The 23,715-nt window shown below is 35.3% G+C and overlaps 2 protein-coding genes across 2 annotated transcripts in view; one reads left to right on the top strand and one right to left on the bottom strand.

The window, feature by feature from the left end:
- Positions 1-1,915: 1,915 nt before the first annotated feature.
- Positions 1,916-7,332, top strand: LOC112520273 (homeobox-leucine zipper protein MERISTEM L1-like). The gene is made up of 12 exons (XM_025128579.1): positions 1,916-2,142; positions 2,230-2,347; positions 2,564-2,752; positions 3,198-3,638; positions 3,730-3,831; positions 4,002-4,202; positions 4,323-4,521; positions 5,301-5,309; positions 5,578-5,849; positions 6,132-6,227; positions 6,329-6,714; positions 7,011-7,332. The coding sequence occupies exons 1-11, from the start codon at positions 1,916-1,918 to the stop codon at positions 6,692-6,694; spliced, it is 2,220 nt and encodes a 739-aa protein (XP_024984347.1). The 3' UTR covers positions 6,695-6,714; positions 7,011-7,332.
- A 7,262-nt stretch (positions 7,333-14,594) lies between these two features.
- The window catches only part of LOC112520493 (RNA pseudouridine synthase 6, chloroplastic-like), a 13,020-nt gene continuing 3,899 nt past the window's right edge, over positions 14,595-23,715 (bottom strand). Inside the window, exons 2-10 of the mRNA XM_025128934.1 lie at positions 20,993-21,121; positions 19,684-19,938; positions 19,161-19,242; positions 18,138-18,253; positions 17,994-18,048; positions 17,810-17,921; positions 16,745-16,914; positions 15,310-15,682; positions 14,595-14,960 (exon numbers count right to left, since the gene is read on the bottom strand). Of these exons, the coding sequence (XP_024984702.1) occupies positions 15,407-15,682; positions 16,745-16,914; positions 17,810-17,921; positions 17,994-18,048; positions 18,138-18,253; positions 19,161-19,242; positions 19,684-19,938; positions 20,993-21,121 (1,195 nt within the window). The 3' untranslated portion in view covers positions 14,595-14,960; positions 15,310-15,406. The remainder of the gene's footprint in view (positions 14,961-15,309; positions 15,683-16,744; positions 16,915-17,809; positions 17,922-17,993; positions 18,049-18,137; positions 18,254-19,160; positions 19,243-19,683; positions 19,939-20,992; positions 21,122-23,715) is intronic.

Below are 23,715 nucleotides of genomic sequence, written 5' to 3'. Positions count from 1 at the left end.
AACTTTTTTTTGTCAAACAAGATTTACCTCTTAACGATTCAGATATTGTATCTTATGAAACTATTAAAAGGTAAACAAACAACCAATTCATTCCTTATTTTTTAGTGAAATATAAGAGATATGTCTGGTTTGGTTAGTTTATTATTTTATCCTTTATTTATTTTTACCTTCTTTCTTTATCAATTCTAATTGTCTGTAAAGATGGATGATACATACACATGCATGAATCAGTGTTATGTAATGGCATTTAAGCAGAGGTAAAACTAGCAGCCAATGGCTTCAGTAGAACTAAATTCTCTACTCCAAAACTACACAAAGAACCAGTAAATTATGATATATGCAATCAATTAAAGGAGATAATTTTCCATTTACTTTGATCTTTCACCATACACACACATTTACACACAATGAGTGTGTGAGAGAGAGATGCAAAGTTTGAAACCAGCTTGCAACAAGTCCCTCTCTCTCCATAAATGCATTTGCATCCTCTCTATACACAGCATTTACTCCTCTCTATCTCCCCCTTCCCATCTCTTCAATTCTCCCACCTGTTCCTTTCCCTTCTCTCTCTCTCTCTCTCTCTCTCTCTCTCTCTCTCTCTTCATTCTCCTTAAATTCTAATCACAAGAAAGATACAGGTAGCTTCAATGGAAACCAGCCTGAAAACCACTCTTTTACTCTCTTAAAAGTGGTTTCCAGTTGACCTTTTTCCCTGAATACCGGATCTTTTTGGCACTAAAACCGGCAAAAACCAAGACAGAATATATATATATCAGTAAGTTACCATACCACCTTTAATTTCTCCACTTCATTGGGTTTTATATGTATGTGAAAGTAATAAGAATTTGGTGGTCTCGATCAAGATTTCTTCAACAAGTTACATATTCACTTGGGTCATGAATTTGCTTGGGAAAAAAGGTCTTCATTTGTTAATTACAAAGTCAAGAAAGTTATCAAGATTGTGTTTTTTTGTCTTCAAATTCAGTCATTCATCGAGTCTTTCTTACCAAAATGAAACCAGAAGCAAATCCCACCAAAAAAAAAAAATACTCTAGAGAGAGAAAGAGAGGTTAACGGTACGTTAGGGTTTCTGAATGTGTCTTAAACATGTATATCTTCTTGGATACCATGATACTTTTTATGACGTTGTTAAAATACAAACAAAAAACAAACGTTTTGAGGTTTGATTTCACTTCAAAACCAAGAGTTTCCCAGTGATCAGGTATGTGTTAAGGAACCACAGCCAAAAAGAAACAAAGACACATGTTCATCTGTCTTGAACTCAACTCCTTCATAGTTTCTCTCAGTTTCATCAAGATACACACACACACACACAACATATGTGTATATATATATATATATATATATATACACGCACACACACACATGGTCTGTGAAATCAAGTTTTGAGCCACACCCAGATCAGATTCAAGCAAAAAAAGTTGTGGGTTTGGAACCTTAATCGTTTCAAGAAACTCAACAGACAACAGGTATTGGTTAGGCCGATGACCATCAATGCTATCTTTCATCTTCATAGACATCAAGCGGTGGCTTATGAATGTTTTCTGAGTTCTGTTTTCAATTCTTTTGATCCTCAACCACTAACCATAAGCTGTTTTCTTGACTGGTATCAACATTTTATGCTTTAAAGTTGACTTTTGTTTTCAAAGAAGATAGAGGTTTGTTGACCTCCAATAAATTCATATTTATGTCTTTAATGTGTGCAAATTTCGATAATCCAATGCTCATTTTCCCATGTTTTCCCTTTCACTGATTTTTTTTAATGTTTAAATAAAATTCTAAAATTAATTTAAATATGTTCACAATTAATTTTCCATACTACACCCAAAATAGTGTTACTAATACAAGACAAAATTGGCATTCTATGGTCAGGAGTGTGAAGAGTTGAAGAAAAATGTTTCAACCCAACATGTTTGAGAGCCACCATCATCATCTCCTTGATATGAGTCACAAAACCCCAGAAAATGAGCTTGACATGCTTAGAGATGATGAGTATGAGAGCAAATCCGGGACCGATATCATGGAAGCTCCCTCCGGCGACGAACAAGATCCGAATCAACGTCCCAACAAGAAGAAACGTTACCATCGCCATACTCAACATCAAATCCAAGAACTGGAGTCGTAAGTTGATAAGATCAAACCCGTCCTTAATTGGTATGGTTTTAATTGGTTTCTACACACATATAATTGATTTCGATTTGAATGTAGGTTTTTCAAAGAATGCCCACATCCAGATGATAAACAAAGGAAAGAACTTGGAAGAAGATTGACTTTAGAGCCTTTGCAAGTCAAGTTTTGGTTCCAAAACAAAAGAACTCAAATGAAGGTACTTTAATTGCACACTTATATAAAAACACACATTTCTAATAAAGAAAGCCATCTCGAGTGCACGAAATGCTACTCGATTTTGTAAAGTTTGAGAAAGGTAGGCATCATACTTGCATATTCTTGTTGTACCCTTTGTAGATTTACTATAATTTCTAAGGGAAATGAACTTATCTAGTTAGCTGCTCAACTTGTGTCGTTTGTCTTGTTAATTTAGGCTCAGCATGAACGCCACGAAAACTCGCAGCTGAGGAACGAGAATGAAAAGCTTCGAATGGAGAACATACGATACAAAGAAGCCCTTGCCAACGCTACATGTCCCAACTGTGGCGGTCCTGCAGCCATTGGGGAGATGTCATTCGATGAACAGCATCTGAGAATTGAAAATGCTCGTCTACGTGAAGAAGTAATTTAATCAAAACCCTAAATACACAATTAGATCTTCTTTAATTTTCAGTTCTACTTACTTAAACGAGTAATTAACTTTTGGTAATCATTCTTTACTTTTGAAACTGCCAAAAACTATCATAATTTGCAAAAAGAATGAGTGATTTTGGACATTATTTTAACATAAAAATGCAAAAGAATCCACATATCTGACATTTTTAAATCTAAAATCGATCATTTCCTTGCATTTTGGCAAAAATAGTTCTCTTTTTGCTATATGTCCAAGTAAAATGGTCTGAAAGGTACTGACCACTCCTTTAAAACTAGATTTGCATCAAACAGATTGATAGGAATCAAGAACTGGAATCATAACCCTAAAATGTTTTATTCTTTTGTTAAATTTTGTTACTTGGTTACAAGTCTGATTTCTAAAACTTGATCTGCTTAATTTGTGCATTCAACAGATTGATAGGATATCTGGAATTGCTGCAAAATATGTTGGCAAACCAATGCTAAGTTATCCTAATCTATCTCCTAATGGACCGCCTCGGTCTCTTGATCTACCAATTGCTAGTTTTAGTCCACAACCAGCAATGGTAGATGACATGTTTGGAACCAGCAACCTTCTCCGGTCAGTTTCAGGCCCCAGTGAGGCAGACAAGCCAGTTATAATTGAACTAGCGGTTGCAGCCATGGAGGAACTAGTCAGAATGGCACAGTCTGGTGAACCTTTGTGGGTTCCAAACTCTGATAACTCATGTGAGATCTTGAATGAAGACGATTACCTGCAAACGTTTCCAAGAGGCATTGGACCAAAACAGCTGGGAATGAAATCTGAAGCTTCAAGAGAATCTGCTGTTGTCATCATGAATCATATCAATCTTGTTGAGATTCTCATGGACGTGGTATGGAATGCTCTTTGTTTTAGTTGAAATCTCCATTAATTTGAAATTCTGTGATTATAAACCCTAAATTAATCTAATCCTGATCTTGTAGAATCAATGGTCAAATGTGTTTTCTGGGATTGTTTCAAGAGCAATGACTCTAGAAGTGCTTTCAACTGGAGTGGCTGGAAACTACAATGGAGCTCTTCAAGTGGTAAGCACAGTTTACTGGCTTAATTTTATATTTGTTAGGATGGCCATATATTCCTAACATCATATCGTGACACCTATACATAAAAGCCGATTTTGTTGTAATGTATGCCTATATAGTTAACATTAGTTATATATACATATCTGTGTATTTCTGACATTACCGTTTTTCAGATGACAACGGAGTATCAGGTTCCTTCGCCACTCGTTCCAACCCGAGAATACTATTTCGTGAGGTACTGTAAGCAACACACGGACGGGACGTGGGCGGTGGTCGATGTATCCTTGGATAACTTACGCCCTTCTTCAATGTCAAGATCTCGAAGAAGGCCATCTGGATGTTTAATTCAAGAACTGCCCAACGGGTACTCAAAGGTGAAAACTAGAAATTGCTTCATGTTCTAAGCTTTATTAGTTTATGCGAACAAGAAAAACATCCCAAATCGAAAGCATTAGTCTAGGATTAAGGATTCATGTTATACTTTCGTTTTCTAGGTTACATGGGTTGAACATGTTGAAGTTGATGATAGAGCCGTTCACGATATTTATCGGTTACTGGTGAACTCTGGTCTAGCATTTGGGGCAAGAAGATGGGTAGCAACTCTCGATAGACAATGCGAACGACTTGCAAGCGCAATGGCTAACAATATTCCTGCGGGAGACGTTGGAGGTAATACGATTAATTACTCCCTCTGTCACAAACTAAATATCGACAATAGAAAAAGACATACAACTTTATAAATGTGTAATTATTACACTTTTCAATCAACTAAATAACAATTTTACCCTTAATTATGCAGGGAGTAATGAATTTCTTACTACAACAAAATTGGGTTTATAGGACGCCCTTCAAACTCTAAGCGTCCCAATAGCTTTATAGGACTTAATTTATAGGACCAAAATATAAAGAGTCATATCTAAAGGTGTTGTAATAAGTTTATATGACGTTTTTTGACGTCTTAACAAGTTTTTGAGGACATTTTTAATACAAAATGTCGCATTATCAACTTTATATGACACTTTTGAGAAAGTGTCCTATATAAACTCAATTTTTTAATGAACATTTGTTTTTATAGGACAATTATTCAAATAGTGTCTTATAAAGTTGCTAATGGGACGCTTTATATTAAAAGTGTCCTAGAAAACTTATTTAAAAAGGTAATATAAACTTACTACAACGCCTTTTAGATAGGACATTTTATTTTTTTGGTTCTATAAACTAAGTCCTATAAAAAGGTTTATTATGACACTTAAAATTTGAGAGTGTCCTATAAACCCGATTTTGTTGTAGTGTCTTCATTCAATAATTAAGGGGTAGAATTGGAAAAGTAGCTACGTACTTATTTTTAAAAGTTGACATTTATTTCGGAACAAACTAAAATAGAAATATGAAGTTGTGGACACTTAGGCGGTGTTTGGAGTTGTTTATAAAAACAACTTATTGACTTATTCCGGTGTGGCATCGCTAATAAGCACTTTTGAGTGTTTGGATAAAAGTGTCAAACCGGTAATAAAGAGTTTTTGAAGAAATTAAACTCTTCTGACTTATAATAAGTTGATAAGTGATTTTGTAGAAAAGCATAAATTGTTTCAAATAAGCAACCCCAAACACCCTTTTGGGATAGAAAGAGAGATACTTAATTTCTAGTTTGTAAATTTTCTTTCCTAGGATTCAAGTTAACATATGTAGTGTACTAAAACATTTGTTTGATCGATGATTGTGATTATATATAACGATGCTGGATGACAGTTATAACGACTCTAGAAGGACGAAAGAGCATGTTGAAGTTGGCTGAGAGAATGGTTCTGAGTTTCTGTAGCGGAGTTGGAGCTTCGACTACACATACGTGGACTACTTTGTCTGGTAGTGGAGCGGATGATGTTCGTGTAATGACAAGAAAGAGCGTGGACGATCCGGGCAGACCTCCTGGTATCGTGCTCAGTGCTGCTACTTCGTTTTGGATCCCCGTTCCACCGAAACGAGTTTTTGATTTTCTTCGCGATGAGAACTCGAGGAGCGAGGTAACAAAGTCTTCACAACCATCTAATACAAATCTAAAACCATATAACGTAAAAATCAATATATTAGTCGCTTATTTGTGACAAAATTCACTACAAAATCGAGTCTATTAGATTGTATATTTAGACATTTTTGGCGTCCTATAAGTTGATTCAGTTGTGGTTATTTGTGTTCGTAACGTATTTTGGCCTTTGATTATTACACATCCACGGCCAAGTCGATCATTTCCGAGAACTTCTAATGACCCATATTCATCGACTATGTGTCACGTATTATATATGCAGTGGGACATTCTTTCTAATGGTGGTCTAGTTCAAGAAATGGCACACATTGCCAACGGTCGGGATCCAGGAAACTGCGTGTCGCTTTTACGAGTTAACGTAAGCTTTTAAATGCATTTGACAACAAAATTTTTCCGAATCTAACACCTATAATCAATTCACATGTATGACCATTTTTTCCGACTTGTACCCAATTTTAGAGTGCAAATTCGAGCCAAGGAAACATGCTCATTCTACAGGAGAGCTCAAACGATTCCACGGGTTCATATGTCATATATGCCCCGGTAGATATCGCAGCAATGAATGTGGTGTTAAGTGGTGGTGATCCTGATTATGTCGCCTTACTACCATCGGGTTTCGCTATACTTCCTGATGGGCCAGGAAAACAACAAGGATCAACAATTCTAGAGGTCGGAAATGGTGGATCCTTACTGACAGTTGCATTTCAGATTCTAGTCGATTCAGCTCCCACCGCAAAACTGTCACTCGGGTCGGTCGCCACCGTCAATAGTCTTATAAAGTGCACTGTTGAAAGGATCAAAGCCGCGGTGGCTCCCGAGCTGTAACCTCGTCTTCGTTATATATGGTAAGACATTCGACATATTCTTTTATTCAGAAAAAATACACAACGAAATGGGACTTTGCCAACGGTCCAAATACCGTGCTTAATGAGATTTTATGTCTATAAGATTATGAACTATGTGTCTTATCTATAGCGTTTCGTAAGTTGTTTCTAAAAGTTGACGACTTAATAACTATCTACGAGGTTGGGCAACCAATTAAATATACAGGACACGAAAAGTAAATCGTCTTATTAATTAGCATTTTTATATAAGACGTTTCTCAAAGTGTTTCGTGATAAGACTAATACAATGCGTATAGTTTGTGTGTTTTGTAGCGTAAAATCCTGGGGAGGAGATGAAGGAGGAGTTAGGCGGGCGACGTTTACTCTTTATCATTAGAAACTAAAGGAAGAAGTCAAGAACGAACCTAAAACGATCCTTTGGAGAGTGGTGGCAACGTCAAGAATTCATTTTTCACCATGCATCCGTCGCAGGTTACATATAGGTTCGGGTATTGACTTTGCCTAGATTATCGAAGATTATCGAGTAAGCTTCAGACCTTATCGAGTGATATTTTAGTTAAAACTCGTAAAAACTTTCGTTAGATTTACGGTTTTTGAGTTGGTTTGTATGTGTTTTGAAGTGTAGTTTTAGAATGCTTAGTCCTTGTAGAAACTTGCTCCTAACAAACACTTGGTCTCCATCTCCCTTTCTAAATCTTGTTTTGGTTCATTAGAAATGCTATTTACTCTACCCAAAAAAGTATATTGAAGTAGTGGCCGCGCGTGCGTATGGTACGTACGACGGGGCATGCCAATCGTTTCTTAACGTTTGGTGCGATATTATTGGGTTTTGTTTGGTTGGTTTTTCATTAAGTATTGTATGGATAAAGTTATGTGTGTGTATTAATATATCTATATAGATTTAGAAAGAAAAAAAAATTGTTTGGGAAAGTTTTTTCATAGATGGAAGGAGCTAGTTTCTTATTGGGAGAGGCAGGTTCGGAAAAAACTTGACATTCTGCATAAAACTCTTTTAGAAGCTTATTGAACAAGTCTTTTTTCATATCATTAAGCCACTACCAAACATTCAAAATATATAGCTGACCAAATAAGTTGTAAATCTTGTTAAGCTGCTAAAATTAGCGCAGAATAGGATCTGTCGAAACAAAAATGCATTTTTTGTCTTTAGGATAAAAGTGGAACAAGAATAGGAAGACAAGACTAGTAAATTACTAAGTACCTATGCATAATTAAACCCTAGAACCTGCACAATTCGTTTATTTGCCCCTGCAATATATACTCTGACCAGTTCAGTCTCGTCCACTCCAGTTCCGTTTGTATACCAAATGTGGTCTTTCACAAGTCACAACTGGTTCTAGTTGTAAGTGATTCATGTGCTTAACCGCACCTTAAAAACATATCGGTGTAACTAACAGGTTATGATCGTGTAATTCTTCCAAAGTCGCGTGGGTTGATTGGGATCTAGCTCTCCGTTCGTTTGCGTTGGGAGGTCTCAATATTGGAAGTTTTTGGGCATCCAACTTGGGATTCTTAGGTAAATGGTGGTGGCGGTTTCGTGTAGGTGGCGGCCCATTGTGGATTCGTGTTATTAAGAGTTTGTATGGTGCTGACGGGGTCTAGATGGCTTTTCGAGTGGGTGAACGTGGGGTAGCATAGTTCGTGCGGGAAAAGTTTTTAGATAATACTAGTATTTATTTTAGTTCCTCTTTCGGGAAAAAGTAGGTAATGGTCTTTTAACGTCTTTTTGGATGGTTAGATGATTTTCGTCTTTGCGATAAATTCCCACAGTTGTTTAGGGCTTGAAAGTCGAAAAGAGGTCGTGATTAGAAATCGTATTTTTTGGAGTGATGGGGTTTGGAGGTGATACGAGGGGAGTGGAGGGATTTGGAGGAGCTCATTCGGAGTGTTAGCCCCTTTTATGATCAGAGCGACCGCTATATTTGGTGGCTTAATGATCGGGATTTAGCCGTGAGATACATTTAAGGTATTATGCCTACTGGCTGGAGCAAGCTCGATCGTTCCCTCCAAAATATGTATCTTCATTTGGCGGTTAAAGCTTGGGAGAATTTAGGTTCGGCAATCAGATGGGGATTGAACTTTACTCGGTCCTTTGCCCTCCATGTGATAGCATCATCGAATAGAGGGAACATTGCACTTTGCGGCTTGCTCGCTGATATCGGTGTTGTGGGGCAGAATTTTGAAGTGGTGGGACCTCGCCCCTTGGGATATTACTCAATTTTGAGGGTCGAGAATGTTACAAGATAAAGTAAGTGAGAGTGATGTTTCTTACCGGTAAACACTTAGGGTGTGTTTACTTGAGTCTTAATGAGCTTACTGGATAAATTGGCTTATTCGGACAGACAAAATAGTATGTTTACCTCGGTCTTATTCGCTCAGAAATGGGCTTATTCGCTCAGAAATGGGCTTATTCGCCCAGATCAAAAACATGAGTTGTCCATATTAAGCCAAGAAAAAGACTCTCCCTACCCTTATTCGCCCAGATAAAAAACATCGATCCACGCTCTCTTCTCCATCCAAAGAACCCTAATCGGATGATGCTCTTTCTTCATCGATCGACGCTCTCTTCTCCATCCAAAGAACCCTAATCGGATAATGCTCTTTCTTCATCGATCGACGCTCTCTTCTCCATCCAAAGAACCCTAATCGGACGACGCTCTATTCTCCATCGACAGTCGACGCCCTCTTCTCCTCCAAAGAGCCCTAATCGGCCGATTGCTCTCTTCTTCTCCATCGACAGTCGACGCTGTCTTCTTCTCCATCAACAGTCGACGCTGTCTTCTTCTCCATCGACARCCGATTGCTCTCCAGTTCCATATCGATTTCATGATTGTTTGATTTCTGTTTGCTTGTGTTTGCTGCTACCCTAGCTGCTTTTTATCGATTTCATGTTTGTTTGATTTTTGTTTGCTTGTCTTTGCTGCTAGAAAGAAACCCTAGCCGAGCCATGAAAGTTGTTTATTTTGTCATTTGTTTATTCTGTTTTATTCTCAGGGGTAAATTGGTCATTTTTGTTATTCAGACTGATGATTCAGATAGAAAAGTAAACATCAACATAAATTTATCCAAACAGACAAATTTATCCAGACAGACAAATTTATCCATACAGGACTTAATAGAAAATTTGGTAAACAGCCCCTTATTCGGTAATCGTTAAAATCACATCGTTACTTCCACCAAACATTGTATTTCTTAATCATTAAGACGAGAAATCATGCTTTGAAAATATTCTGATTTGTGTAAATACATCATCAATTAAAACCAAAATGACAAAATTATTCAGAAAAAATGGTACACCGGTCTCTTGATCATTCAAGCTTCGAATAATCGTAACCAGTCGGGTTTTTAATAACCGGATTCCGACTCGGACCTTTGGTAGACCGTCATGGGCTGGTTCGGGCTTTAGACCCTCTTCCCACCTCTATATTGAAGCATACAAAACATGCGAAAATGTAAACGTTTTTTACAAATTATACACTACAATAAAATTGGATTTATAGGACGTCAATAGCATTTTATGTGTCTTAATAGAGTGCTTTATAGAATATAATTAAGATTATAGGACCAAATAATAAAATGTCATATAAGCGTTACAATAAATTAATTTATAGGATGCTTTTGGATGTCGTAACAAGTTTTTGAGAACTTTTTGTTAACATAAAGGATCGTTTTAGTAGTTCTATAGAACACTTTTGATATGACACTTTTTCAACTAGTGTCTTATAAAATAGATAATACGACACTTTAATTTTTTTTTAAGTCTTAAAAATTTTGTTACCAATAAGGAATGATTTTGTGATGTATTGTTCTATTTAATTGTAATTATCAAGGCCTAAATTAGATGATCTTGATGTATTTATCCTCTTAGTAAACTTTTATAGGATTTGGTTCATGTGAGACAAGGCTGTTTTCGTGAGACACGATTTTTACACTTGAAACTTCACAACAAAATGTTGTGAAGGTAAAAAAAAAAAAGTCAAATCTTCACAGCAAAGACACTGTGAAGGTTACCTTTACAGTGTTTTGCTGTAAAGTTTCAAGTGGAAAAATCGTGTTTTACGAAAACAGTTTTGTCTCACATGATCTATATATACAAAAGCTATTCCAATCACCCAAGTCACAATGATTGACAGAATATCATAGTTACGACGTCCAAAAAATGTTATATAAACTTATTACAACACTTTTAGATATAACATTTTATATTTTAAGCCTATAAATTTAAGTTCTATTAGGATATTTAAACACTCACTACAACAAAATTGGGTTTATAGGACAATCCTAATTTTTAAGCGTCCTAATAGACCTATTTATAGGACTTAATTTATAGGACCAAAAAAATAAAGTGTTCTATTTAAAGGCGTTGTAATAAGTTTATATGACATTTTTTGACGCCGTAATAAGTTTTTTAGGACACTTTTAATATAAAACATCATATTAGCAACTTTATAGTACACTAATTGAAAAATTGTCGTATAAAAATAAGTGTCCTATAAAAAATGAGTTATAGGACACTTTCTCAAAAGTGTCATATAAAGTTGTTAATGCGACACTTTGTATTAAAATTGTCTTAAAAAACTTGTTAAGACGTCAAAAAGCGTCATATAAACTGACGTCAAAAAGCGTCATATAAACTTATTACAACACTTTTAGATATGATGTTTTATATTTTGGTCTTATAAATTAAGTCCTATAAAACGATCTATTGGGACACTTAGAGATTGAGGGTGTCCTATAAACTCAATTTTGTTGTAATGTACTTAAAATTACTTCAAAGATTTAACATGGTTTCACTGTCATGATCAGATAGTGCACATCCACATATGGCCGGAGAGACGGAGCCTTTTATATTAATAATCAAACAGAGGAACAACTACAAATAGTTTTCGTCTATCAGTGATGCAAGAAATCACAATCTCTAAACTTGAAATACGACACCCATAATCATAAAAACGTTGATGGGAAAGAAGACGAACAAGAACGTCACTACTTAAATGAATCAAACCCTAGGTCATATTTAACCCACGTATGCGACCAACGTAGGGTCGCTTGCTTTTTTCCAACATCGCTTTCCTCACACCATCACACATCAAGGTATCAAACGATGTACCGTAAGTTTGAGGGATCTTGCATCCGATGAGACCTGCAAACATGAAACATGACCGTGGCCGCGACCCTGACACTTGTCGTGGATGTATTAAACCTCTAAGCGTGGTATTAAACATGTACCTAAATAGTTCGACTAGATTTATTGCTACAATTGTATGGAAATGCTTTATTACAAAATGTACATTTTATAATCCCATTATGTTTAGTTTGATGGTAACAAACCAACCCTAACATTATTTTATATACTAATTAATAAACTAATATTTACAATTCATAGGAAACATAACTTTTTGTGGCCACGGAGGTTCAAATGTGGTGACTCTGGACTACCCGCGAAACAAGTGATCGTTCTGAGATTAGTCATCTCGCATAACGGGTTGGATATCCAGGTTAATAAAAAAACATAACTTTTGTATCCATCATTATTAGTCATGCATGAAAGGTTTTGGTCATGACAAATATTATGCAAGAAAGATTCTTCCGGTACAACAAAATCGTGTTTATATAAGATGTCAAAAATGTACAAGTGACTTAATAGACCGTTTTATGCAATTTAGGTTTATAGAACCAAACAATTATGCGTATTACAACGTATTTAAAACGCTCAAAAACGTCCTATAAACTTATTTAAAGTGTCTTACAAAACTTGTTAAAACGCTCAAAAACGTCCTATAAACTTATTACAACGTTGTTGTAATGAATGTACAATTGTTTAGTTCTATAATTCGTCTATTATGGCCCTTGCATATTTTCGGCATCTTATAGACCTAATTTTCTTGTAGTGTTTAAGAGTGTTCCAATGTGAGATATGAAATCGTAATAAAGTGTTTTATACGACTTAAGTTTATAGGACTAAACCATAAAGCATCGTATCTAAAAGTGTTACCATAGATTTGTATAATAGGATGTTTTCTGAGTGTTTTAACAACTTTTTTAAATATTTTTAAACTAAAGTGTCATGTTAGCTATCTGATAGCTATTTTTTTTTTCCCTAAATAATGTCTTATAAAATGGCTAACATGACACTTTTATTTTTAAAATGTCCTGAAAACTTGTAAAAAAGTCCCTAAAATGTCCTATAAACTTATTGTAACAGTTTTAGATAAAACGTTTTATGATTTTGTCCTATAAAACACTTTATTATGACAAAACCATTTAAATTAAAGAATAACATGTTTTGGACATATGTCGTTTACCAAATGCTTACCCGGATAAGCGCTTACCAAGTCACATTACCTTACAAGATGAATATGACAAAGACTAAGAATCTTACCCAGTAAGTGCTGAAGCAAGAACCAAGTAAATTGTTTGGTAAGTGATGACGACGACTTTTACCATGGTTAGCGTTTGCCGGATAAAATTTTAAATAGTGTCGTATAAAATAAATAACATAGACACTTTATCTTAAAAACGTTCTAAAAAAACTTGCTAAAACGTCCAAAAGTGTCATATAAACCTATTGTAATAGTTTTAGATAGAATAATTTTTTCATTGGTCCTGCAAATTTAAGTCATGTATAACATTTGACTGTGACACTTAGACATTTTAGACGTCCTATAAACGTAATATTGTTGTAATCTGAATTGTAACAATGTTAACATTTACAAATGGACAACTATGTGACAATGATATCTATGATAACATTGTAGTCATTACTAGAAAACAAAGCATTATCGACGGGCATTATCGACGACAGTCGACCACTAAATTAGATGTAACTTTTTGTTAAAATTGTTGAAAAATTACCGATTGTCTTGCGTCGATAAACCATCTCTAACACAAGTAAACTAAAACCGTCGGAATAAATCGACAATTGAAGCATCTAAGGCTGCATGAATCGGGAATACACGACGGAAAATTGGTTACGTCAGTAAAGAAACCCCACAAAAAACCGTTGTGTCGGTTATGCCTCGATAAGTTGTCAGTAAAGAGTGGCTCCAAAATTTTCTTATGTAAAATATCCATGATTTTTGACGCTTTACTGAAAATAGAATCGTCGGCAAGTAAAAAACCGTCGATTAGTTTTTACTGACCCATTTTTCCCCATCATTTGTTTCTGTCGAAAATCCCTAATTTCGACAACCAACTGCCAGTCATCATTGATACTCAACTTTTTTGTACAAAAATAATAAAAAAAATGTAGTTACGATATTTATTTTTTATTAACCTGGATATTCAACCCGCTATATGAGCCAACTAATCCTAGGGCGACCACCTGCTTAGCGAGTAGCTCGGAATCATCGTATTTGGACTTCCGTTGCCACAAGGGGATTCTTATTCCTCCTTGGATTTGAACCTGAAATCTCCAAACACTTTTAACCTTTGGAGCTCAAGCTCCCAACCTTCAGGCACCACCCTTTTAATTGATAACGCTACTTTGTGACATAGAAGATCTAACAAGATAACTTGAGTTTATTTGAAATTTTGAGAAACAACGAGCTTCTGAATGATAATCGAAATAATTAAGTTTGAAAACCGTATTTATGATACCTGTAAAATTGGTAACTAAGTCTATGTTTCCCATAAATCTATAAATGGAGTCTCAACAAAAAGAAGTGTTGAAACTCATCAACATGTATTTATTTGGTCCATTGGCAATTCAAATCTATACTTGATTAATAATATAGAAAGTGGTTTATTCAGTAAGCTTTTGCAAGAGAGCTTTATGCATAAAGCTAAGTTTTTTTCCAAATGTTTTTCTCGATTAAAAACACAATCTTTTCACTTATGAAAAAGAAAACTTCCACCTTTAGACATTAATCCACACAGACAACTTTATATACAAAACTTAATGGAAAACCATCTAAACAACCTCTAAGATTCTTTCAAACAATTCAAGCTTCTTTCCCTCATTCAAACTTGTAACAAGTTGGTATCAAGTACTAATGATCCCATAAAGAACCTAAAACTTGCTTAAGCAGTTTATCGTTTCTACAGGATTATCTTCCCTCCGCGTTAAATGGAGAGTCGATAAATGCTACAGATTCTGCAGTTTGGGAATTTACCATGCTGTTGTATGTGAAACCATTGTTCAATGGAGCCATTGTGTGAATGTACAGTTTTGCCCTTCCCTTCTTCCTATAAGTTGTTCACACAATTTGATTTAAGCAGACAGCCACCTGCACCAAGTATAAGAATATGACAAAGTTTCAAGCTGAAAGCAACATCTAGCCCATTGTTATGATTACAATGGATACCAGCAAGTTAGGCTATAAAAGGAAATGGAGTTGTGAACTTCAAATATGCTACTTATGAATCTTAATAACAGATTTTGTGGCATTCTTGTGTTAGGAAGAGACATTTTTCTGTTGAGCAGAGGCATTATTAAATCCGTCATAAAATCATGCATTTAAAAAAAAATCTTTCAGAAGGTTATTCTCCTAAATAACCCTGACCGCTGTCCACTCCTATTATACGGAAAAAGGTTAAAACTGGGACAAGAAAGTTAGAAGTTAGATAAGAACGAACCTCATTCATCCCGTGAAGAAGTACCTACCCAACAAAGCTCCGTTAGTCACCCGTCACTCCATAAGGAAGAAGCACAGAACCCAAATCCTAAACTGTGTTATTGAGTCCACCAAGGATCTCCAGCCTCATACAAGTGCTCGCCTTCATCCCATGAAATTTGACAAGCTTGAAGACCAATAGCCACACCAGGTTCCTTCCCATGCTTTGCAGCCCAGTCTTCAATGGCACATTCTCTATCAGCCTCGCTTTTAAATTGCTTCTTGTACTTCCCGAAAGGGTTTACCTCAGGACTGGCTAGCTCTAGAATTGCAGCTGGAGTATACATCGAGTCACCCACTATTGGTGCACCACAGGCTGCCAGTTGAGCTCGAATCTGTAGAGTGTGAATGTTGTAAAATAAAATGTGTTATTTGGTATAATCGATACACACAAAAAAAAGCCGTCAGAAGGAAATTAAAAGATCAAAACGAAGATTCGGCAATGCTCCTACAGCCTTTGCTATGATACTTGTCATCGCTGGTGAAATTTCGTAACACATCTAAAGAAAAAGGCTAACAAAATTTATAAGCAAAAATTCAGACATAAAACCAATAAGGCAAGAAAATTGTCATACTTAACCATCTAAATTGTCGTTTTGTAAGCAAAATTGCATTCCAGTGTACGATCTAAAGCAGACTCCATATCCAGCAGTATTCACTATGCGATGCAGACAGATTAAAAAAGAACAAAATTTTCCCTCCATCGGAAAGTAAATGCAACATTTGACCAGGTACATAGTTTAACGAAAATATTGGACAAGTATTCAAATATCTAAATGTCCCTAAATAGGAATCTAGCATAACCAAAGAAATGCTATCAATATTTTATGACAACTATTAACAGGCAAAGAGGACTGTTCGATGAAATTTTGCAAAAAAGAGAGATGTTGCATTCATTGGGATTCCCTAAAGGGAAACCGTTGCTATTATTCAGTGGCACATGGGGAGTATCATCCATGTTTACTACAATCAACGGAATTTGAGAATTCACTGTTAATTTGCAGATAGAAATCTCCCTCCCAGTAAAGTTGTAACCTTTGACTAGGCATATAATTCAATGAAAGTATCTGATTATGATCGAATATCTAAAATACCATTGGATGATGACAAAATAGGGAAGACATGTAACTTCAGCTTGAAATGTTGTGAAAATGATGGGGAAACAGACTTTTTCTTCAATTCAAGGGGAGTCTTTGAACCTATTATTGTAATTTTCATGGGACATGAATTTGTAAGAATATTAAAATATTCAATATGAGGAGTAACATGTAACCATATCCTTAACAAAGAAGTACCACCGAATGGGAAGCATATTTCATATAGAAAACGTTCCCTGACCATATCCTTAACAAAGCATCGGAAAATGAAAAAAGAAGCCATTGAGATCCATCTTGTACCTGGTGAGTACGGCCGGTCAAGAGGTTGATTTTGCACTCGTATGCAAACTCTTTACTAGGCCAATTAAAATCCTCAATTCCAAACTTCTTTTCAATTAAAGCATTTGGCCACGGAACTTTCCTGCATTCTAAAACCTCAAGTTGGCACAAGTTCCACCCCTTGATGAAGTCTGCATGTTGGAAGGATAGGTGCACATGTTTATCATGTGAATTATACTGAAGTCAAGCAAGTATACAATTTAAGAAATTTAACATCCAAATTGCACCCACCATATTAAAACATTAGTACATTTAGGTTCTGCATGCTGATTAGAGATAAAACTACAGTAATTTTTAACGATCCCACAGTTTTCTTGCAATTTAAACCCTCTTTAACAGATGGATGGATATTTGGCATGCACTATCATCATAGCAAAAGCTCTCATGTTCATTAGTTGCTGCTAGATTGAACACACAAGGGATAGAAAGGTAGTTATGCGTACTTAAGGAAAATTGTTATATGACTGTTTCTAGTTCATACAAGTGACCTACATTATGGAAAAATCAAGGCATCAATTAGCAACAACAACAAAATCCATGTACAGTGCAGAAACCGGTTTTAAGCAATCATTTTCATGCCCAATAAAATGCAAAAGGATTTTTTAATTTGAAACGACAAGACTTGGTTTTCTGATCTTCAAGTAAAGATTCTCAAAATTTTATAAACTGATTTCAAGCCTCTTTAAGCACATATTTTCTCTATTTGCTTGTATTGAATATCAATTTATAAAAAGAGATGCCAAATGCATTTATATTAAAGCAAAAGACAGAAACTACAACAATGTTTAGATTACAAATTTTAATCACTAAAAACAGAAAATTAACAATTGTCAAAAAGACCTAAGAAATTCTGAAGTGACTTAAACGTTTTGGAACAGAGGGAGTGGTAAGTTTTAGCCTTCCATAGAAGAGGTAAAGAACAAGGATATGCAATTATCTCACTTGCAACGCTATGAAATTATGCACATGATCTTAGCAAGAGTAATACAGAACCTATCGTAAGTAGAAGGAAATAGCAGTTGTTACCTTTTGAAACAACTTTTGGAGCCATACGAAATGGTCGCATGTAATGGGTCATGACTCCACATGGCACATAAGCAGCAGCAAGTGCGAGATAAAGCTTCTTCACTTGTTTCTCCTGGTTGGGAAAATACAAAATCATCATAATGTAGAAGCCTATTAAAAAGTAGATCCAATACCATTAACTTACCCTGATCTTTCTATGGAAAACTGAACAATAGTCCTTAGTTCTAGCTAGCACAACACTGCAAAACAAGATGAAATTAGTCTGTCTTCTCATTAAAACAAAAAAATTATGAATAGCCAATGATTTGTTCGAAACTTCAGATAATACCAGCCTTCTGTGCAGTTATCAATCTGATGAGTTGTCATTAACGGAGTAGTTAATTCCAAGGCACGAGTAGCAAAAGTTGCACAAGTTTCTTCAATGTTGTCGGTTGTTCCACCTACCTAAGAAAAAGGTGTAGTGAGTGACACAGTAAAGAGTAATTCTGATATTATACCAGTTAACTCCATGCTCCATTATGTGAGTCCCATCTTGTTTATCATCACATAAAGTAAATGGGATCCAAAATTACATTTTCAATTGTTCCTCAAACCATGTAAATAAGACCAAATAAATGAAAATGGTAAATGGCAAAAGCAAATGAAACAAAAATGAACTAAAATCAGACGTGGCTTTAATGCATGAATATATCATCAAACAAGCATAAATTTTGGTTTTACCAGAAAAATTAGCATGAGGTTGCTGTAAAAATTTGGGCATCCTGGTGAAAGTTGATCAATATGTTTCTATCAGCAAGGAGTAAAAAACCAGGTAGACATTTTCACAAGACAAGACAAAGGGCGCGTTTGGTACATGGGACACCATGGGACAAAAAAGTTCTCTCGTTTGGAAAGCAATAAACCTGGGACAGGATGAAACTAGCTGGGGCAATTTTGTGATCTTTTTATCCCACCAAAAACTCAGTAACAAGATGGGACAAGAAACCAAAGACAATTCTACCCTAAAATAACCCTTTTTTTCTTCTAATCATAGTGTATTTATATTAAGAAATGTATGATACATATAATATTATATATATATATATATATTTGATACATATACATATATATATATATATAATTTAAATGTATAATTACATATGTTTTAAAAATTATATATAAAATTTTTAATAAAATTGTATAAATATTTACTTGACATGTCTTATTTACCATTATTATATGGTAAAATAACATTAAATTCTTTAGCCACAATCTGGTGATTTCAACATTTTGTCTCGTCCACTTCTAGTACCAGTCTTACTAAATACTATAGAGACAACTAGTAGGCAAAGGGAACAAATGATTCATGTACTGATGTGCCAGCAGGCTTGTTGAGAACTACATAGGATTCCGTCACAGCAATTATTCTGGATCTCCAGTCAATCTCATAGCACCTGGTGAAGAATAAATGCATCAATATGATCAGAATTGTCAACAAGCAACATTGTATTGTTTCACATATGCTCTTTGCTCCAAATAAAATCCCAGTTTGCTTAAGAGTTTCTCCCCCGTATCCCCATAGAAGAAAATGAACTGTATACTCTTCAGCTCTCATCTTATCATAAGTTTCTACATCGTTGGGGTTCATTACCCAAAAGATCTACCTACTTCTGCAATTTGCCAACATGACAAACCATGTTTTTAACCAACTTTATATTAGATTAATCAAAGAATAATATGATACCATGACGCACGCATGTCATGTCAACTATTTATACAAAAATACGAAAGTTTTTTGTATTTTTCAAGGTTATGTAGTATTTCAAGTTTAAAGAGCGTAATTTTACAAATGAGAAACTCATCCGGTATATAGGGTACAATTTCTTTAAAAGTACCTTGGAAATCGTTTTGGACGAACATGCACCCGCACATACGTCCCTGCTTCAACAAACTCATCAATATGAGCAATCCTAAAAGTTTTTTGTGCCTCTCTCAGGGTTTTCCCTTTGATTGAAGATCTCTTTCTGAGGACTGACGGGTCGGTAACTTCTTTGTACAACTTGATCTCCTCTGGCGTGGCAGTTGAAGGAGGCTGTGGGCATACAAGGGCATAGAACACTGCTCCAAAATGAATAAGATCTGCGACGTACCTTCGAAGTTCAAGCATATTAATCAAATTAGACCATTGGCAGACCTACAATGAATCCTGTCGGATCAAGTGAACATGATGATATTTTGTAGTTACCATAGTAGGAAACGTGGAAAAAAGAACTTCTAGCTTAAGTAGTATTTCTCTTCCCCTTCGAATAAGGGTCCTCGTTTAAAAAACAGGCTTAAACTTTTAACTTTGTTGTCCCAATACCATTTATAATTATAATCTCGTTTTACTTTTCGAAACCATTTATCATTGTAATTTCTTTTTACTTTTCTACAATACCATCTCAAAAAGTAACTTGTTTTTCCAAAACTGTGTTACAATAATTACTTGAGATTCTGTATTGAAAAGTTGTGCATTACTTACGATATTATTTGATTTTATAACTTTCTTGTTTACAATAGACATTCTATTTCCGAAGCAATATGATAATAAGTACTTTTACCTTGTGTATTTACATAGCCTTGGAATTTCCAGTTTCAACTAGAAAAATGAGTTTTAGTACTTAGAATTTTTTTTTTCACATTTATCGAACATAATCCTTTTAATTCCAAGCAAATATATAATGTCGCAGATAAAATAGTTAAATAATATAAACATGACTTCTTAGCTAAAAACAAATTCAAATAACATATTTTATCAAGTTAATGTCACGTCGATTATAAATTTCTACTAATCTTATAGATCACATGTAATTTTTGTGCCTTAAGTTGAAATATCACACTGTATACTTCAATAATTTCAGGCTGGTCCATCAATTTCACGTTTGTATTATTGGTACAAGTTTACATTCATATAGAAAGGTATAAACAATATCCTTAACTTTTGCAAAATTGTTTTAACTGCGACCTTAGATAAATGATTTTAATAAACATTCACTTAAAACAATTCAAGTCCAAAAAAGAACACGACCATCTTAATACAAGTTTATACTATTCTGTTGGTAAGATAATGGCGAACCCATTCTATGAAAATCCTGTGATTGCCACTCTCCTAGACTAGATTTAATTAGCATGACAATAAAAAGGTAAAGGAACATAGCAACTTACAAAGGTGGAAGATTCAAAGCTCTGGTAATGAAGTCAAGAACAGGTCCCCCATCTTTAACAACTAAGTGCTCAATTCTTGGTAGAAAACTCTCAGCAGGGCATGGAAGCAAGCGACCATATTCTTCATGGCTGAAGAAAATATGAGTTTTGAGTATCAAAAAACTAGTTAGCTCAAAACTCTTCACAAATAAAAGTCCTTAACAAATGGCCAATTAGTTCCAAATCAAACATGTCCCAACAGAATAAGAGCGTCATGAAGAACTAGATGCTTATAATACATCCTTACATATATAAAAACATTTTACAGGGTTACAGAAATACAGGAAAGTACCAACACTTTCAGTCAAAGCCAGAAGTAGTGGCTCCAGGAAACTCATTTCATATTGATAAGATGGTACTCAGAAAATTTGGTTTAGTTACTACACCATTTCTGTGAAGAAATAACAACTTTAACTTGTTCTATGGTCTTAGAAATTAGAATTGTATCCATTCTCATATCTTACATTACAGCTCATCAGGGCCGGCCCTGGCCATAGGCCCAGGGGGCGACGTCCCAGGGCAGCACCTGGCCCAAGGGCATCAAAAATTTTAAAGCCCAATGTATTATATAGGTTCAGTTTCATTTGGGCCAAAAAAAAATTACCGTTAGTCCAGTCGGCAGTCCACGCATCCATCATCGACTCTTGCTTGCATCGCCTATGGCCTACCTCGCTCACAGCTAACTCACTCTCAATCGCAAACGGCAAGGGCAAACGCTCTCACCGACTCACTCTCAATCGCAATCGCAAACGCAAACAACATTCTCGCTCTCTCTCAGCCTGACTACTAGTGACTGCCTCTCTCGAGTTCGAGTCTCGACTATTGACTCAGACTCCGTCCCAACTAGCCGACTGCCATCGCCCGTCGCCCGTCGGTCTGCGGCTGCCTGCCGGCTGCCGGCGTCTCTACTCTCTCGCGACTCGTCGCTCTCTACGGGCTTGCGGCTCTGCGCCTCTGTCGCTCTCTCCGTCTCTCGTTGCTCTCTACTCTCTAGAAACAGACTCCTGAGTACTGCACCTACTGCTGTTGTTGTGACTTGTGAGGTGTGTGAAACTTAACTTAGAGTTAGGGTTATTAACTTATTTTATATTTTTATTACTTATTTACTTTACTTATTAAGTTATTTTATGTTTTAATTTTCTAATTCTTGATTGCAAAACATAATAATGAACAGAAGCTATGAATTTGGTCACTTTCACTTCCTCTTTAGAAATTAGGGCTGTTTACTCTTTAGAAATTAGGGCTGTGATTATGAAATTGATGCTTATGTTTGATTGTTTTCTCTTTTATCAATTTGTCCAGGTTGCTTAATCGGTCCACTTTCTTGGCAATTTCACAACCACGAACCACGAAGGACCAAAATCGAGGTGTTAACTTTCTATTCTTTATATGGTATCATTTGTTTAACAATTTAACTACTTAAGTTATGTTGCCTCGATCACAACCATCGGGTGCTCAAAATAGGAAAAGAAAGAAAAGGCAAGAAGAAATTGTTCAATCTTTGCAAGGATCTTTAAATAAGTTTATTGTTAGACAACCAAATGTTTCTGAAAATACTAGTGATAAAAATGAATATGCGTGTGATGCAAATGCTTGTGATGCAAATGCTTGTGATACAAATGCTTTTGATGCAAATGCTTTTGATGCAAATGCTTTTGATGCAAATGCTTGCGATGCAAATGCTTGCGATGCAAATGCTTGCGATGCAAATGCTTGCGATGCAAATGCTTGCGCTTCTAGTGATGTTCGTTTGAATATATTTGATCCAAGAATTTGGGATATGTTAAATTCTAAAATGAAATATTTGCTTGTTGAAAAAGGGCCTATTAGGGAAACTAACATCAATTTCCCTAGAGATAATATAGATAGACGCTTCTCTGATGAATTTTATGTTCGTAAGTTAGCAATGGTGATTGTCATGATAGAAAGTGGTTAGTTTATTCAAAAGAGCTAGATAAAGTCTTTTGTTTTTGTTGCAAACTTTTCAAAGAAGGCCGGTCAAAAAGCCAATTAGCAAGTGTTGTATTAAGTGATTGGAAACATCTTGGTCAACGATTAAGCGCTCATGAAAATAGCATTGAGCATATGACTAGCTTGGGAATTTGGTCCGAATTGCGATTGAGATTGAGTAAAAAATGAAACACTTGATAAAGAGCTACAAGATTTAATAAAAAAAGATATTGATCATTGGAAAGAAGTTTTGGTTAGAATAATTGTTGTTGTTAAATGTCTAGCAAAGAATAATATAGCTTTTTGTGGGAAAAATGAAAAACTTTTTGAAGAATCTAATGGTAACTTCTTGGGCTTAATTGAAATGATTGCTAAGTTTGATCCGGTTATAAAACAACACTTTCAGCGTATCAAAGAAAAAAAAAACTCATTATCATTATCTTAGCCACAAAATTCAAAATGAATTGATTGACATGATGGCATCTAATGTTAAGAGTGCAATCATTAAAAAGATCAAAGAGGCAAAATATTTTTCAGTTATTCTTGATTGTACTCTGGATGCAAGTCATCAAGAACAAATGACTTTGATTTTAAGATGTGTTGACATGTCTAGCTCTCCTATACAAGTAGAAGAGTTCTTTTTAGAGTTTTTGGTGGTAGAAGATACATCTAGTTTAGGACTTTTTAATGTATTACAAGATGTTTTGAAATCACTTGATTTGGATATCAATTAT

Source organism: Cynara cardunculus, assembly GCF_001531365.2.
Source record: "Cynara cardunculus var. scolymus isolate 2C chromosome LG 10, CcrdV1, whole genome shotgun sequence".
Classification (NCBI taxonomy): domain Eukaryota; kingdom Viridiplantae; phylum Streptophyta; class Magnoliopsida; order Asterales; family Asteraceae; genus Cynara; species Cynara cardunculus.
The sequence above is the reverse complement of the archived record's forward strand: the minus strand, read 5'-3'. Positions and strand labels throughout refer to the sequence as shown.